Below are 14052 nucleotides of genomic sequence, written 5' to 3' on the forward strand. Positions count from 1 at the left end.
ATTCAATTGTGTAGAAAACACTCTTCATCAAATACGGAAATTAGGATGTTCAGTGCAGCAGCTCAATGCACCATTCCACCCACTGGTTTTTGCATGTGGCCACCTTCCTCTGCTCAGTGCCAGCCCTGTCTAAAGACAATCGGCACACTTGTATAGGTGCTAAATGAGGGCACACAGCACTCTCTCCGGCGGCCACTCCACTACAATTCCAGGAGTGCTACTTTAACATCAATTTGAGCGAATCCCAATATGGACAAAACCTGCGTGTGTATCTGGTTGGCCTCAATTCAATATTTAACCAAACCGGTGCTACTTTTTTCACCTTATTCATGAACACCTGAAAACACAGAATTTTTATTAAATAAAATTAATTGTATGCAGCAGAAAAATGAAGACAGTTAAAGCATTTTTATTTTTTTTTTGTTTTCCTACAAAAGTCATTAAAAACAAGACATCTTAAAGAAAAGACATATTCAAATGTATATTTTCCAAAATAAATGCCACCGTCAAAGATGAAGTATCCTGAACAGAAAATAAACATCACACCCCTTGGGCTCCGGATTGATTCATCATTTTCAGCAGTGATTCTTCCCCCTTTTTTTGAGAGTACTACAGAAATCCAGCAAAAATAAGACTTACAGACTCCTCCAACATTATAAATATAGAAACATTTAAAGGCCATTTCTTTTAAAGCTTTTATAGACCACTCAAAAGAAACAGGCCATTGACCATTAATTAAAAAAAATGCCATCGATTGGCGATATAGTCTCAAATTCAGTATTTTTACAGTAGAGAGAACGGCCACCAAGAAGTATTGCTAAATGAGCCCTGTTCAGTGTGAGAATGTATCCCCCTTGATGACGCCATGTTATGAAGTTGCTGTCCGTTCTTCCGGAGCGAGAACATTATTACAGATGCCACAAAACTGTGTACGCAAGTTGTTTTACACCTCTTGTGATGGCATAAATGTTTCTGCATAGACACTCACCAGCAAACCAGTTGTCTGGGAAGGTGACAACCGCAATGAAATAACCTGAGCTCTGCTGTGAATAGCAGTACTAGAATGAAATCAATAAACCAGGACATGTACAGTAATTGTACGAGCAGAAAGTAAACGGCAAAAACAGCAGGCAACTCACTTTCAAAATTGGAGACCTTGAAGTAGATCTTTGTCTTTTGTACATAGAAGAAACAAGCAGAGTATAATTCTTGCTGCAAAGCTCCTAACCTCTTAGGCTACGTTCACACTAGCGTTGCGCCGCCCTGCGTCGGCGACGCAACGCGCGACGCATGCAAAAACGCGCGCAAACGCATGCAAAAACGCGCGCGTTTTGCGATGCGTGCGTCGTTTTTTGACCAAAATCGGACGCACAGAAAATGCAACTTGTTGCATTTTCTTGCGTCCGACGCTAGCGTCGAAAGCGACGCAAGTGTCGAAAAACGCCACCCAAAAAACGCACGCGTCCCCTATGTTAAACATAGGGGCGCGTCGCCGCTGCGTCGCCGGCGCAACAGCGACGCACATTGGCGGAACGCCAATGTGAACGTAGCCTTAGACTGCCGAGTCTACACTTTTCAAAGACGCCCAGTATATGTCAACCTGTACCATAGTTATCAAGACTAAGGTTACATTTAGTGCAAATTGCAGAAGTGTACAGAAATGTCAGCGCGAGGGATGGAAATAGTTGAAGCAACAAAAAATATGAAAAATATATATCTGCATTTATTCCCTCATCAGGTCCATGAAGTGTCACAATATGTTAAAACAATGGTATAAAAAGGAAAAAAGAATAGGAACCCTATGACTTCCTGTATTACATTGATATTGTATTAAAAACACAGAAGCATAAGAGCCGATGTAAAGATTGCCTCTAGTGCATTAAAGCATCAAACCTGACTCAAAATAAAGAGAGGGGAAAGATCTACTTTCGTTTGGAAATATGGTCTCCATTCAAGTTTAGTAGATTGGCCTTTTTCATACGCTGCACTAGGAGCACAAAGGAATGTATGGCGACAACGCTGCTGGCAGCAACTCATAAGGTACATGAAGCAAATGATACATGTAAACAGGAGAGCTAACAACCCTGCTTCTATTTTAGCTGCTTGTGTTAGTTTTGGAATGTCAATGGGGTCCGATATTGCTTGGCTAGATTCAAGCTGAACTTGTTCCCGAAGCCTAGAAAACAAAGTCATATAAGGGTGATCTTAGATGCAAATCAGCGTGTAGAACACAACACACAGTAATCCACAGATACAATCAGAACATGTCTGGCAAGTAGAAAATAAGGAAAACTGTCACATACATGAAATGCAAAATCCAAATTGTCTCTTCTGAGAGGAAGAGGACTAGAACACTGAAAGCCAAAACCAGAATCTCAGTTTGCAGACATTGTTTCGGGGTACTGCCCCTCATCAGTGCAAAGTGAAAGATCTGGTTTGGCTGCGTGAGAGGCGTCTGACCGGGAACCAAGGGATAACATTTCTTCTTGTGGAGAGTGACATATCAAGCATGCCGAGATGAGACTTAAGCTGCAATGCTCCTCCAGGAAATACCGTAATTATTTCCCGGAGGAGCATTGCGGCTTAAAACTCTCCTCATCTCAGCATGCTTGACATGCCAAATCCAGACACATTGGTAAGCTTGGAATGCTGACAACGAGTTACTAAAACCTATGAACTAATGGAAAAATGTATTCTTTACAAGTAAAGATGAAACGGGGCTACAGGGACTTCAGATTTATTTTTGGATATTGGAAATGGAAAAATGTGACTCAAAGGATTGTGTTCTTATACGTTATCAGCTATGAGACCCTGTAAATGCCACTATAAAGTACTGTACATAAGAGAAATATAAATAGAATAGTTGCCAGGCTCTTCACATTGTGGTGTCAGAAGTGTGCACTGACCAGTCACGTCTCCCCCCTGCTGCTAGTCCTCCCTTCTCCTAGAATCGACTTTTGCATACAACTAAAGAAACTGCAGCAGTGACCTCTCCCTCTCTTTCTCTTGATTGTGATTTTTTGTCACAATTGGTTATTGAGAGCCTTATATTTGGAAAATGGGACTAGAGACAATTTTTCCATAATATGATATACGTTTTATGCACTCACGTGTACAACTGATTTGAGCACAAGAAAAAAAAGTCTCTAACTTCTGTGTTCCTGATGCCTCATTCTGCACAAGTGCTAAAGACTTAGGCCCCAACTCATCAAAGCAATTTTGGCTGAAGTCTGGCATACATTGATTTGAAAATGTTGAGGTATTGGGTGCTTTCACATTAGCTTTTACAAACTATGCCAAAATGGGAGGAACAGAGACAGGAAGGGGGTGCCACATCATAGCTTGTTTAATTTATGATGAGCTGTGGTGTTCCTTATACCAGAAATCTTACTCCAGTTAAAGCCTGAGTAAGATTTGTGGCAAGGCATGTGGAGATTTTCAGACATCTGACTCCAACATGCCACTTCATCAAGATTGGAGAGAGAAAAAAAATAAATCGCCGGTCTTGATGAATTGGGGCCAATGTCCATGTTTTTGCTAAGTTTTGGTGTAACCTGCAAAAATACGCGTGGTTGAGATTAGTGACATTTAAGGCCCCGTCACACATAGCGAGATCGCTAGCGAGATCGCTGCTGAGTCACAAGTTTTGTAACGCAACAGCGATCTCAGTAGCGATCTCGCTATGTGTGACACGTAGCAGCGATCAGGCCCCTGCTGTGAGATCGCTGCTCGTGTCGGAATGGCCTGGGCCATTTTTTGATCGTTGAGGTCCCGCTGACATCGCTGAATCGGCGTGTGTGACGCAGATTCAGCGATGTCTTCGCTGGTAACCAGGGTAAACATCGGGTAACTAAGCGCAGGGCCGCACTTAGTAACCCGATGTTTACCTTGGTTACCATCGTTAAAGTAAAAAAAACAAACGCTACATACTTACCTACCGCTGTCTGTCCCCGGCGCTCTGCTTCTCTGGTCTGGCTGTGAGCGGCGGGCAGCCGGAAAGCAGAGTGGTGACGTCACCGCTCTGCTTTCCGGCCGCTGTGCTCACAGCCAGAGCAGAGAAGCCCAGCGCCGGGGACAGACAGCGGTAGGTAAGTATGTAGCGTTTGTTTTTTTTACTTTAACGATGGTAACCAGGGTAAACATCGGGTTACTAAGCGCGGCCCTGCGCTTAGTAACCCGATGTTTACCCTGGTTACCGGGGACCTCGGGATCGTTGGTCGCTGGAGAGCTGTCTGTGTGACAGCTCTCCAGCGACCAAACAGCGACGCTGCAGAGATCCGGATCGTTGTCGGTATCGCTGCAGCGTCGCTAAAGTGTGACGGTACCTTAAGAGTATTTCATGTACCAACTTCTGATAATGTGCTAATGACACGGATTCATAGACCAAAGAGATAGATGGAGTTTGGAAAAAGGTCTTCTAGAAACAGCCAGTCTTGTCTATGGGCCATGTCTGATGCTGCAGTCCAGTCTGATTCAGTATGTGTGTTAGTATCACTCTCCCAACAAGCTACATATGTTTGTACTAAAAACCTTATGTTATCGGACAATTTGCACTTCAGTAGTTTCATGTCAGAACATTATTCAGTTGTGTGCTAGCATAAAACTAAATGGCGATATAAAAATAAATAACAATAACTCTCTACATTGTCCAGGAGTGAAGATGGGCGAACCTGAACAGCATGAACTCTGAACACGGACTTCACCAGGAAGTCCGTGTTATTGTTTGGATTCGGCACCCCAAACACCGGGTGTTTCTCACTCTTATCTACATGACAGCACGAGAAACATCAGTAGCTTTGATTGGCAGCAAGATCATTACCACTGGTCAGAGCACAGGGGCTCTCTCGCTGTCAGATGACAGCGTAAGCTCGCAGCTGTGACAGGAGGTAAAAAGTTTACCAACAGTCACAGGCGTTGGATGTTGGGACTACTACTCCCATCAGACTATGCCGGCACCTGCGCCCTAAATTAAAAAAAAATGGTGTGGGTTCCCCTGTATTTTTGATAAGCAGCCAGGCAAAAACAGCCAGCTGCACTCTGCAACCTTCAGCTGTCAGCTTTAGCATGGCTGGTTATCAAGAATACAGGGGTCCCATGCAGTTTTTTTTTTTTTAATTATTTATATATTTAAAAAAAAAAAAAAAAAAAGGCATGAGGTCCCTCATTTTTGACAAGCAGCCAAGGTACACCAGACAGTTGAGGGGTATGGAGCCGTGGATACTGCCCCACTCAGCCTAAAAATAGCAGCACGCAGCTGCCCCAGAAAAAGCGCATTTATTAGATGCAACTATTCTGGCGCTTTACCCGGCTCTTCCCATTTGCTCAATGGCAGTGGCAAGTGGGGTTCACATCACCTTTGAATTGTCAGGTGACATGAAGCCCATGGGTTCTAGTTATATTTGTAAATAAACACACTGTCAGAATAAAGACCATTATTTATTTGAAATAAAAAAAAACACTTTCACTTTTTTATTTAAAAATAACAAAACACAGTTCTACACAACTAGCGCCCATTCCATTGAAACCACGGTCTCCTGTAAAAAAAAAAAAAAAAAACCCACAAATAAAAAACAACCATATCCCTCTGCTGTCCGAGGCGCTGTCCCACGCTGTAATCCATGTCTGGGATAAATAGTTTTCAACCTGGACGGTACCATGATGCGACTGTCCAGGCTTAAAACCATGGGAGAATTAGCTACTGCAAGATCAGCGTCAGTTGCAAGCGGTGATGTCACTGAGGTCACCACAGTTCATTGGCCTGGCTGGGAACGCAGCCTTAGTGACCTGCGGTAACCTCAATGATGTCATCGATAATCACTAAGGCTGAGCTCACAGTAGCTCATTGTCCTGTGGTTTTCAGCCTGGACGACCGCGTCTTAGCACCGTCCAGGATGAAAACAATTTATCCCAGACATGGATTACGGCATGGGACAGAACGTCGAACAGCTGAGGCATATAGTTGTTTTTATTTTTGTTTTTTTACATGAGACCATGGCTTCAATCGAAAAGGCACTAGGTTAAATATAACTGTTTTTTAATATTAAATAAAAAAGTAAAAGTGTGTTTTGGGGGGGCCTATACCCATGGCCCCTTACTAGACAGAGTACCAGCTCTCAACTGTCTGCTTTAGCTTAGCTGGTTGTCAAAGATGAGGGGAACCCCACGTAGGTTTTTTAAAATGATTTAAATTTTTAAAAGCGTGGGACCCCTCTACTTTTGACAACCAGCCTTGCTAAAGCTGACAGCTGAATGTTGCAGCCCCAGCTGTGTGTTTTGGGTGGCTGGTTATAGCGCCGGCTGATGAATACTCCCATCAGCTGCCACATGCTCTTGCTTTTATTAGTGGAAGCAGGCATAGGCGAATAGGAGTAGCAGTACCATCAGCCGATGTCTGTGACCGTAGGTAAACTTTTACATGACAGCTTGTCAAACATTGGATGTTCGGGCCCCCCATTCATGTGAATGGGGCTGGGTTCGGGTACTGTTCAGGTACCTGAACCAAACTTTTTTTATTTTAATTGTTCAGCCGAACCTGGACATCCAGGGGTTCGCCCATCAATATCCAGACGACTACAATAATCGTTTTTGCACTTCTATGTGGAACTTCCCATAAACTGTTAGTACAAAAACTAGCTTGACTTTCACATTGTAGATAATGCTTTACATTGATTCATATGTTGAGCGAGCCATATTAAACAAATTATCAGAGTGAATAAAGAAGAACTCACATAGTGGAAGCCAAGAAGACATTCATGGTCACAATACAAAACAGGCAACTGAATATCAGAATTATTTTCTCTTTGGGGATGTAGCATGTTAACATAATGAAAGCTGCTCATTTTAACAAAGTCATAAGCAATTCACACATACCAGATCCTGACAAATAACATACAGACACTAACATTTTATTAGTGTATATGGACGTGCACCACTAAAGTTTAGGCTCAGTTTACACTAATGCTTGACTTTCGTTTTTATTGAATTACTATGTTAATTTCAAAAACAATGAAGGACATTTTGATTTTTTTATGGACTTCATTTTTTTTTTTTTACAAGGTAGAATAGTGTAGCAGACTATGAAAAAAAATATGGCAGCACGCACTAGTTTCTTCTAGGTGTTGGAGGAAGTTTGCCCATTCAAGTCTGTGTTCTGTGCAGAAAAAAGAAATCTGATTCCTTACATAGCCGTAATATGACACCAGATTTTTATGAATACATTGCAATTCTTTAACATAGGAAACTGTATTTAATCTTGTATATTTTTTTAATAACTGTTGATGTATAAAAATGGATTGCATGTGGATGACAAATGGAAGAAAAAAAAATCATCAGTTTCATTCAGATTTTTTCCACGCTCATGTGAATTTAGCCTAATGGTGTGAAGCCCTTTAGCATGAACACAGCTTTACAGGTTAACAGAAATACATGTCTATCCAGAATTGATGTTAGTAAAGCTTTTGCAAAATATATTAAAATTGGTTACAAACATAACACAGAAGCAAGCCCAGGGTACATTATGTTATGGATTTGACAAGCTGAAAGAAAATGTACAGCTAGAAAATAGTGCAAGAATAAAATAGGTTAGATCAGGGGCGTCAAACTGCATTCCTCGAGGGCTGCAAACAGGTCATGTTTTCTGGATTTCCTTGTACTGCACAGGTGATAATTTAATCACCAACTCATTATTTGTGTAGGTGATTAAATTATCACCTGTGCAGTACAAGGAAATCCTGAAAACATGACCTGTTTGCAGCCCTCGAGGAATGCAGTTTGACACCTCTGGGTTAGATTATTAAAATACTGATCCCAAAGACAACATCTGCAAGGACTTTGTATATTTTTCCCGTGTTTGTGTGGGTATCTTCCGGGTTCTTTGGTGTTCTCCCACAATCCAAAGACATACTGATAGGGAAGTTAGATTGTGAGCTCCAATGGGGACAGTGATGATAATGTCTGTAAAGCGCTGTGGTATTAATGGCGCTACATAAAATAAACAACAAAAGGTAACTACAAATTTAGATGTCAAGCATTCATGTATTTTCAGTGTGAAGACACTTATCTTCCACATGGAAAAAATTATTAGACATGTTATGTTAAAGTCCTACATGCCGAATCCTGCCACCCTCCCAATTTGCTGTTGCAAGTGAAACAGGACCTGTCCATTAACATTTGGTAGCCAGCATGTCTCATTTTTCAGCCAAAGTATTGGCAATAAGCCAATCTTAAGAAACATCTGGACAAACGTGTCCTTCACTGTTCCATAGACATGGCCATACCATTATCATAATGGAAAAATGCAAATGTTACCTCTATAAGAGGATACACACTATTAACCTACAAGTCCTCTCACACAGAAGAGGCAATAACAATTTCTTTCAGCTTGCCTTTACAGGGGATGGTCTGAGCTGCGATAAACACTCTGCCAGCCAGCTGATGGGAAGGCAGATGAGCAGAAAAAGAAGAACATCTTGTGTGACGCAGACAACAAAAAAGTCACCAGATGAAGCCCAGTCAGTGAAGAGAGACAGTGGCAGGAAGGAAAAGTGAAACTCTTGGAGCATAGTCATCTCCTTGCCTGCACCTACCATCGGTTTAAGTTCCCTGCTCTCACCACCGGATTCTTTCATTGCTCTTCTACTGCTTTCCACAAATTCCTGTAAAGACACATTGCTCATTACCATTACAGTGAAAAAGAATATCAGAAATGGCAAGATGGAGCGAAGCAAATTGGAATAAATGCTAAATTATATATAATGCTCAAAAAAAAAAAAAAAGGGGAACACTAAAATCCCACATCCTAGATATCACTGAATGAAATATTCCAGTTGCAAATCTTTATTACATAGTGGAATGCGTTGAGAACAATAAAACACAAAAATGATCAACGTAAATCAAAAATAAAATCCCATGGAGGTCTAGATTTGGAGCGATACTCAAAATCAAAGTGGAAAATCAAATTACAGGCTGATCCAACTTCAGTGGAAATGCTGCCTGAAGACAAGGAAATGATGCTCAGTAGTGTGTGTGGCCTCCACGACCTCCCGACAACGCCTGGGCATGCACCTGATGAGGAGGCAGATGTTCTCCTGAGGGATCTCCTCCCAGACCTGGATTAAAGCATTAGTCAACTCCTGGACAGTCTGTGGTGCAATATGGCGTTGGTGGCTGGAACGAGACATGATGTCCCAGATGTGCTTGACTGGATTCAGGTCTGGGGAACGGGCAGGCCAGTCCATAGCATCAATGCCTTCATCATGCAGGAACTGCTGACACACTTCAGCCACATAAGGCCTAGCATTGTCATGCATTTGAAGGAACCAGGGCCCACTGCACCTGCTTATGGTCTCACAATGGGTCTAAGGATTTTAAACCGGTACCTAATGGCAGTCAGGGTACCTCCTCAGGCTAGCACATGGAGGGCTGTGCGGTCCTCCAAAGAAATGCCTCCCCACACCATTACTGACCCACTGCAACATCGATCACGCTGGAGGATGTTGCAGGCAGAACATTCTCCTTGTGTCTCCTAGCTCTGTCACATGTGCTCAGTCTGAACCTGCTTTCATCCGAGATGATCACAGGGTGCCAATGTCAAATGTGCCAATATTGGCGTTCTCTGGCAAATACCAATCTCCCTGCACCGCGTTGGGCTGTAAGCCACAGACCAAATTGTGGACATCGGGTCCTTATACCACCCTCATGGAGGTCTGTTTCTAACAGTTTGAGAATACATATGGATGTTAGTGGCCCGCTGGAGGTAAATTTTGCAGGGCTCTGGCACTGCTCCTCCCGTTCTTCCTTGTACATAGGAGGAGGTATCTGTCCTTCTACTGGGTTGATGCCTTCCTACAGCCCCTTTCACGTCTCCTGGTGTACTGGCCTGGCTCCTGGTATCTGCTTCATGCTATGGACACTGTGTGGAAAGACACAGCAACCCTTCTTGCCACAGCTTGCACTGATGTGCCATCCTGGATGAGCTGCATTACCTGAGCAACTTCTGTGGGTTGTAGACACAGCTTCATGCCACTGTACCTCTAGGGATGAGCCCAATAACAAAATGCAAAAGTGACCAAAACAGCAGCCAAAAAGGATGAGAACAGAGGAATGGTCTGTGGTCACCACCTGCAGAACCACTCCTTTATCATTTCTACCTGTTGTCTGTTCCATTTGCACAATAGCAGGAGAAACTGATTCACAATCCGTGTTGCTTCATAACTGGACAGGTTCATTTCACAAAAGTGTGATTGACTTGGAATACATTGTGGTGTTTAAGTGTTCCCTTCATTTTTTTGAGCAGTGTATAGTAAAGTCAAATCATTTCATGGGTCTGTGTACTAACACTGTATGTATGAACGTAGTGGAGCGCTCACCATGTTAGTGCGAGCATGCAAACAATGTGGCTGCAGGCGCAATCTGATGGCTTATGTGAGCAGACAGCAGCCCCATGTCAGACTGCCCTCTCCTCGTCACTGAGGCTGTTTACTACATTTCCGACCGCAGCCAGCGGTGGCCGCAAACTGGCAGGAACCAGGCGTCAATGCGCACCCAAAGCCACAGAGTGCGCAGACATGTAAATTATTAGTATTACAGTATTCGTTCTCCGTGTCAGTGACATGTTGATCATCAGAAGGTGGTGGCTTTATTATGCAAACAGGAGGCTGCGACCGTGCACAGAAGTGCCCTTATTTGCATATTAAATAAAAGTTGATTCTTAAAGCACCACTCCAGCATTTTTTTTAATTTTACCGCTGGAGTGGTGTCACTAATCTAAGTTCACTACTGCTAGTATCATTAATCTCTGTCTCCTATGCATATATTGCAACAATTGACCCCAATACAAATCATATACAGATCCTACATCTGAGCGGCAACTATGAACTTCAACCTGTATAAAATATTATGAAAGGACCTTAATCACTATACGATTGTTCTTAAAGCCATGTGTGCCGCAAAGCAGTAAAAACTTACCATTAGAACCTTGTCCATGAAGAATTCTTTCCCTGGACTGCCATCATTATATTTTGTGTCAATAGCAAAACACAAGAACAAGACGTCTACCACCATTTCATAGATGGAGAGGAAGCAGTGTGCGACCAGAAAGGCAAACAGGCAGACAATAATGAGCGGCAATACCCATACTGTGTAGTCTCTCTGGTAGTTGAGCAGCAGAATGCCCGCCAGGCCAGTGGCACTCACAATCAATATCTACAGCCAGAAGAAAGAAGAAAAAGGTTACCAGGCAGATTAGCCACATGGCGGGTGATTCCAGAAGTAACCTTCCATTATTCATTCATGTGCACCACTTAGTATAGTTCTGAATAGTAGCTCTAAGTATTCTGATACAACCACGTGACACCAAGAAGTGGAACGAACGGTTTCACTGCACATATCTGTCTGGAACCAAAATTTGAAGGCAAAAAAGGTCAAATATAAAAATGTTATTTTATTCCGCTTAGAAAATAACTGCAGAAAGAGGTTTTGTGACCTTTAAAATACATAAAGGGGCATTAAAAGTCACCAGCAAAGGGCACAAACATAATGAAATCTGCCGCAACAAATGACATATTTGCTTCAATTAATGCATTTTACCGCCGCTGGGTTCTGAATGTGAGCACTGGGAATATGGAAATACATACACACTTGGCCAATATCACATTGATTTACTACTAAGGCTCTCTCATTTATCAACTCGCTTCTTAAAAAGGAAACAGTGGACCATTTGACAAATGTCAGTGTCAGTTCATGGCAGACTGGTTTACTGATCATTTGTGATTCATGCACCGTGCAAAGAAAAACAGAAAATGCCTTTCCTTGGTTTCAGTCTTCGAAGACGACAACATCATTTATCAGAGAAAGCTTTTGTCACAATGCCTTTTTCAGCCGATGACTCCCAAATATACAGATCAGACACGGTTATTTGTGGATGAGCCAGAATGTGACAACTGGACTATTTCTTGTGATGGTGGCAGTCTAGAAACGCGCGGCACCTCCTTAGGCTACTTTCACACTTCCGTCGTTTGGCCTCCGTCGGAATGCGTCGTTTTGGAGAAAAAACGCATCCTGCAAAGTTGCCCGCAGGATGCGTTTTTTCTCCATAGACTTGCATTAGCGACGCATTAAGTCGTGTTTTGGCGGACCGTCGGGCACAAAAAAAAGTTCAATGTAACTTTTTATGTGCAATGTGTCCGCCATTTTCGACCGCGCAGGCGCGGCCGAAACTCCGCCCCCTCCTCCCCGCTCATCACAATGGGCAGCGGATGCGTTGTAAAACTGCATCCGCTGCCCACGTTGTGCTAAATTTTTTAGCACAATGTCAGTCGGTACGTTGGGCCGACAGTTTGCGACGGCCCCGTACTGACGGGAGTGTGAAAGTAGCCTTATATGTATGTACAAGATGCCTTTTTCTGACAGACTGATGGCCGATAGATGCTACTGTGCAGGTCCTGACTGCGCCTTATTGGCAGAGACAATTTTTTTTTCTCTAGAAAAATGGCGCCTGTGTAGTAGCATCTACTGTATTCCGAACTGTGGAGACCGGCGCCATTTTGAGGAAAATTTTTTTTCCTTCTCTCAAGAAATTTATATTACTAAATAAAATGAAAATATGGATATTATAGATCTGATCATACTACAGTGCCCGCACATGCATGATGAATGTAATTTTTTTTCCCAAACAATAATATATGCAGTATGTAAAATAGGGGGCAGGCCAGTGAGGGATCAGTGACCTGTCATAAGCCATACAGATGAATATGCAAGCAGAGCACCACATGAAGACCCCCATCTCATAGCCCCGTCCCACAGCACGAGAATCTCATTAACTGAACACTGCAAATAAAGATTAAAGTATCTCTAAATTCTGTTAAAAGCAGCTCAGGCAAAATGGATGCCCTCATAATAATTTACAGATATTCTAAAACAAAAAAATTCTACAATTAGAAAATAAAAACAGATAAGAAAAAAAAAATCTCTATATATAAAACTCAAAATCTGTAGTAGTCCGCTCTATACAAATCCACAGTTCTCACCCGATTTGGGCGAAATACGGCACGCCCCCTCTCCACCCACAGGAGCAGAATACTGCGCACGCTACATCTCGCTAGCGTCCCCCGTCATGAGATTGGGGCCCCAGAAGTTAGGCCCTATAGATATAATGGGGAAATGTGAAGGTGAAAGTAAAAGTGCTGAGGGGAAAACAACAATTGTGACTGATAGGGATGGATTATAGCGACGGCACCAAAGAGTCGCTGCTAAAGGGGTCGCACCACCACACACACACACACACACACACACAGACAGCACACAACCAATCCACAAGCACAACACCACACAAATGCCACAACACAACACACCACCCCACAAATACCACATGCACACCCCACACACACACGCTAGGACCACACACACACGCACTCAGATGGATGCACCCTACGCACACGGACGAACATTACTGAGCAGCAATATTGGTCAGGCGAAAAATGCCTCATAGTAAGGCTACTTTCACACTAGCGTCGGTACGGGGCAGTCAAGAATGCGTCGGCCCGACGTACCGACGCAAACTGCGAAAAAAAAGAACAAAGGGGGCAGCGGATGCAGTTTTACAACGCATCCGCTACCCCATTGTAAGGTCCGGGGACGAGGGGGCGGAGTTCCGGCCGCGCATGCGCTGTCAGAAATGGAGGACTCGACACACAAAAAAACGTTACAGGTAACGTTTTTTTTGTGCCGACTGCCTGCCAAAAGACAACGCATCTGTCGCACGACGGATGCGATGTGTGGCAATACGTCGCAATGCGTCGCTAATGCAAGTCTATGGAGAAAAAACGCATCCTGCGGGCACATTTGCAGGATGTGTTTTTTCTCCAAAACGACGCATTGCGACGTACAGCAAACAACGCTAGTGTGAAAGTAGCCTAAGATTGTCATTGCTTACTATACAGGGAGCTTTCATCACAAACTGCTGAGGTAAAGTGAAAGCTGAGCTCTGATTGGTTGCTATGGGCAACTAGACAAGTCTGCCTGTGAGGCGGTTTTCATTACTGAGATGTGAGCTCC

At 43.2% G+C, this 14052-nt stretch overlaps 1 protein-coding gene across 2 annotated transcripts in view; it reads right to left on the bottom strand.

The window, feature by feature from the left end:
* Positions 1–393: 393 nt before the first annotated feature.
* Positions 394–14052, bottom strand: part of SLC44A1 (solute carrier family 44 member 1) — a 144316-nt gene continuing 130657 nt past the window's right edge. The window contains exons 14-16 of one of the 2 annotated variants that reach the window (XM_069765915.1): positions 10966–11202; positions 8586–8654; positions 394–2176 (exon numbers count right to left, since the gene is read on the bottom strand). In XM_069765915.1, coding sequence (XP_069622016.1) covers positions 2153–2176; positions 8586–8654; positions 10966–11202 — 330 coding nt within the window. In that variant the 3' untranslated portion in view covers positions 394–2152. Of the gene's footprint in view, positions 2177–6948; positions 7151–8585; positions 8655–10965; positions 11203–14052 lie in introns of those variants that run through there. The other variant, XM_069765906.1, reaches the window with a different exon arrangement.

This window comes from Ranitomeya imitator, chromosome 1, assembly GCF_032444005.1.
Source record: "Ranitomeya imitator isolate aRanImi1 chromosome 1, aRanImi1.pri, whole genome shotgun sequence".
NCBI lineage: Eukaryota > Metazoa > Chordata > Amphibia > Anura > Dendrobatidae > Ranitomeya > Ranitomeya imitator.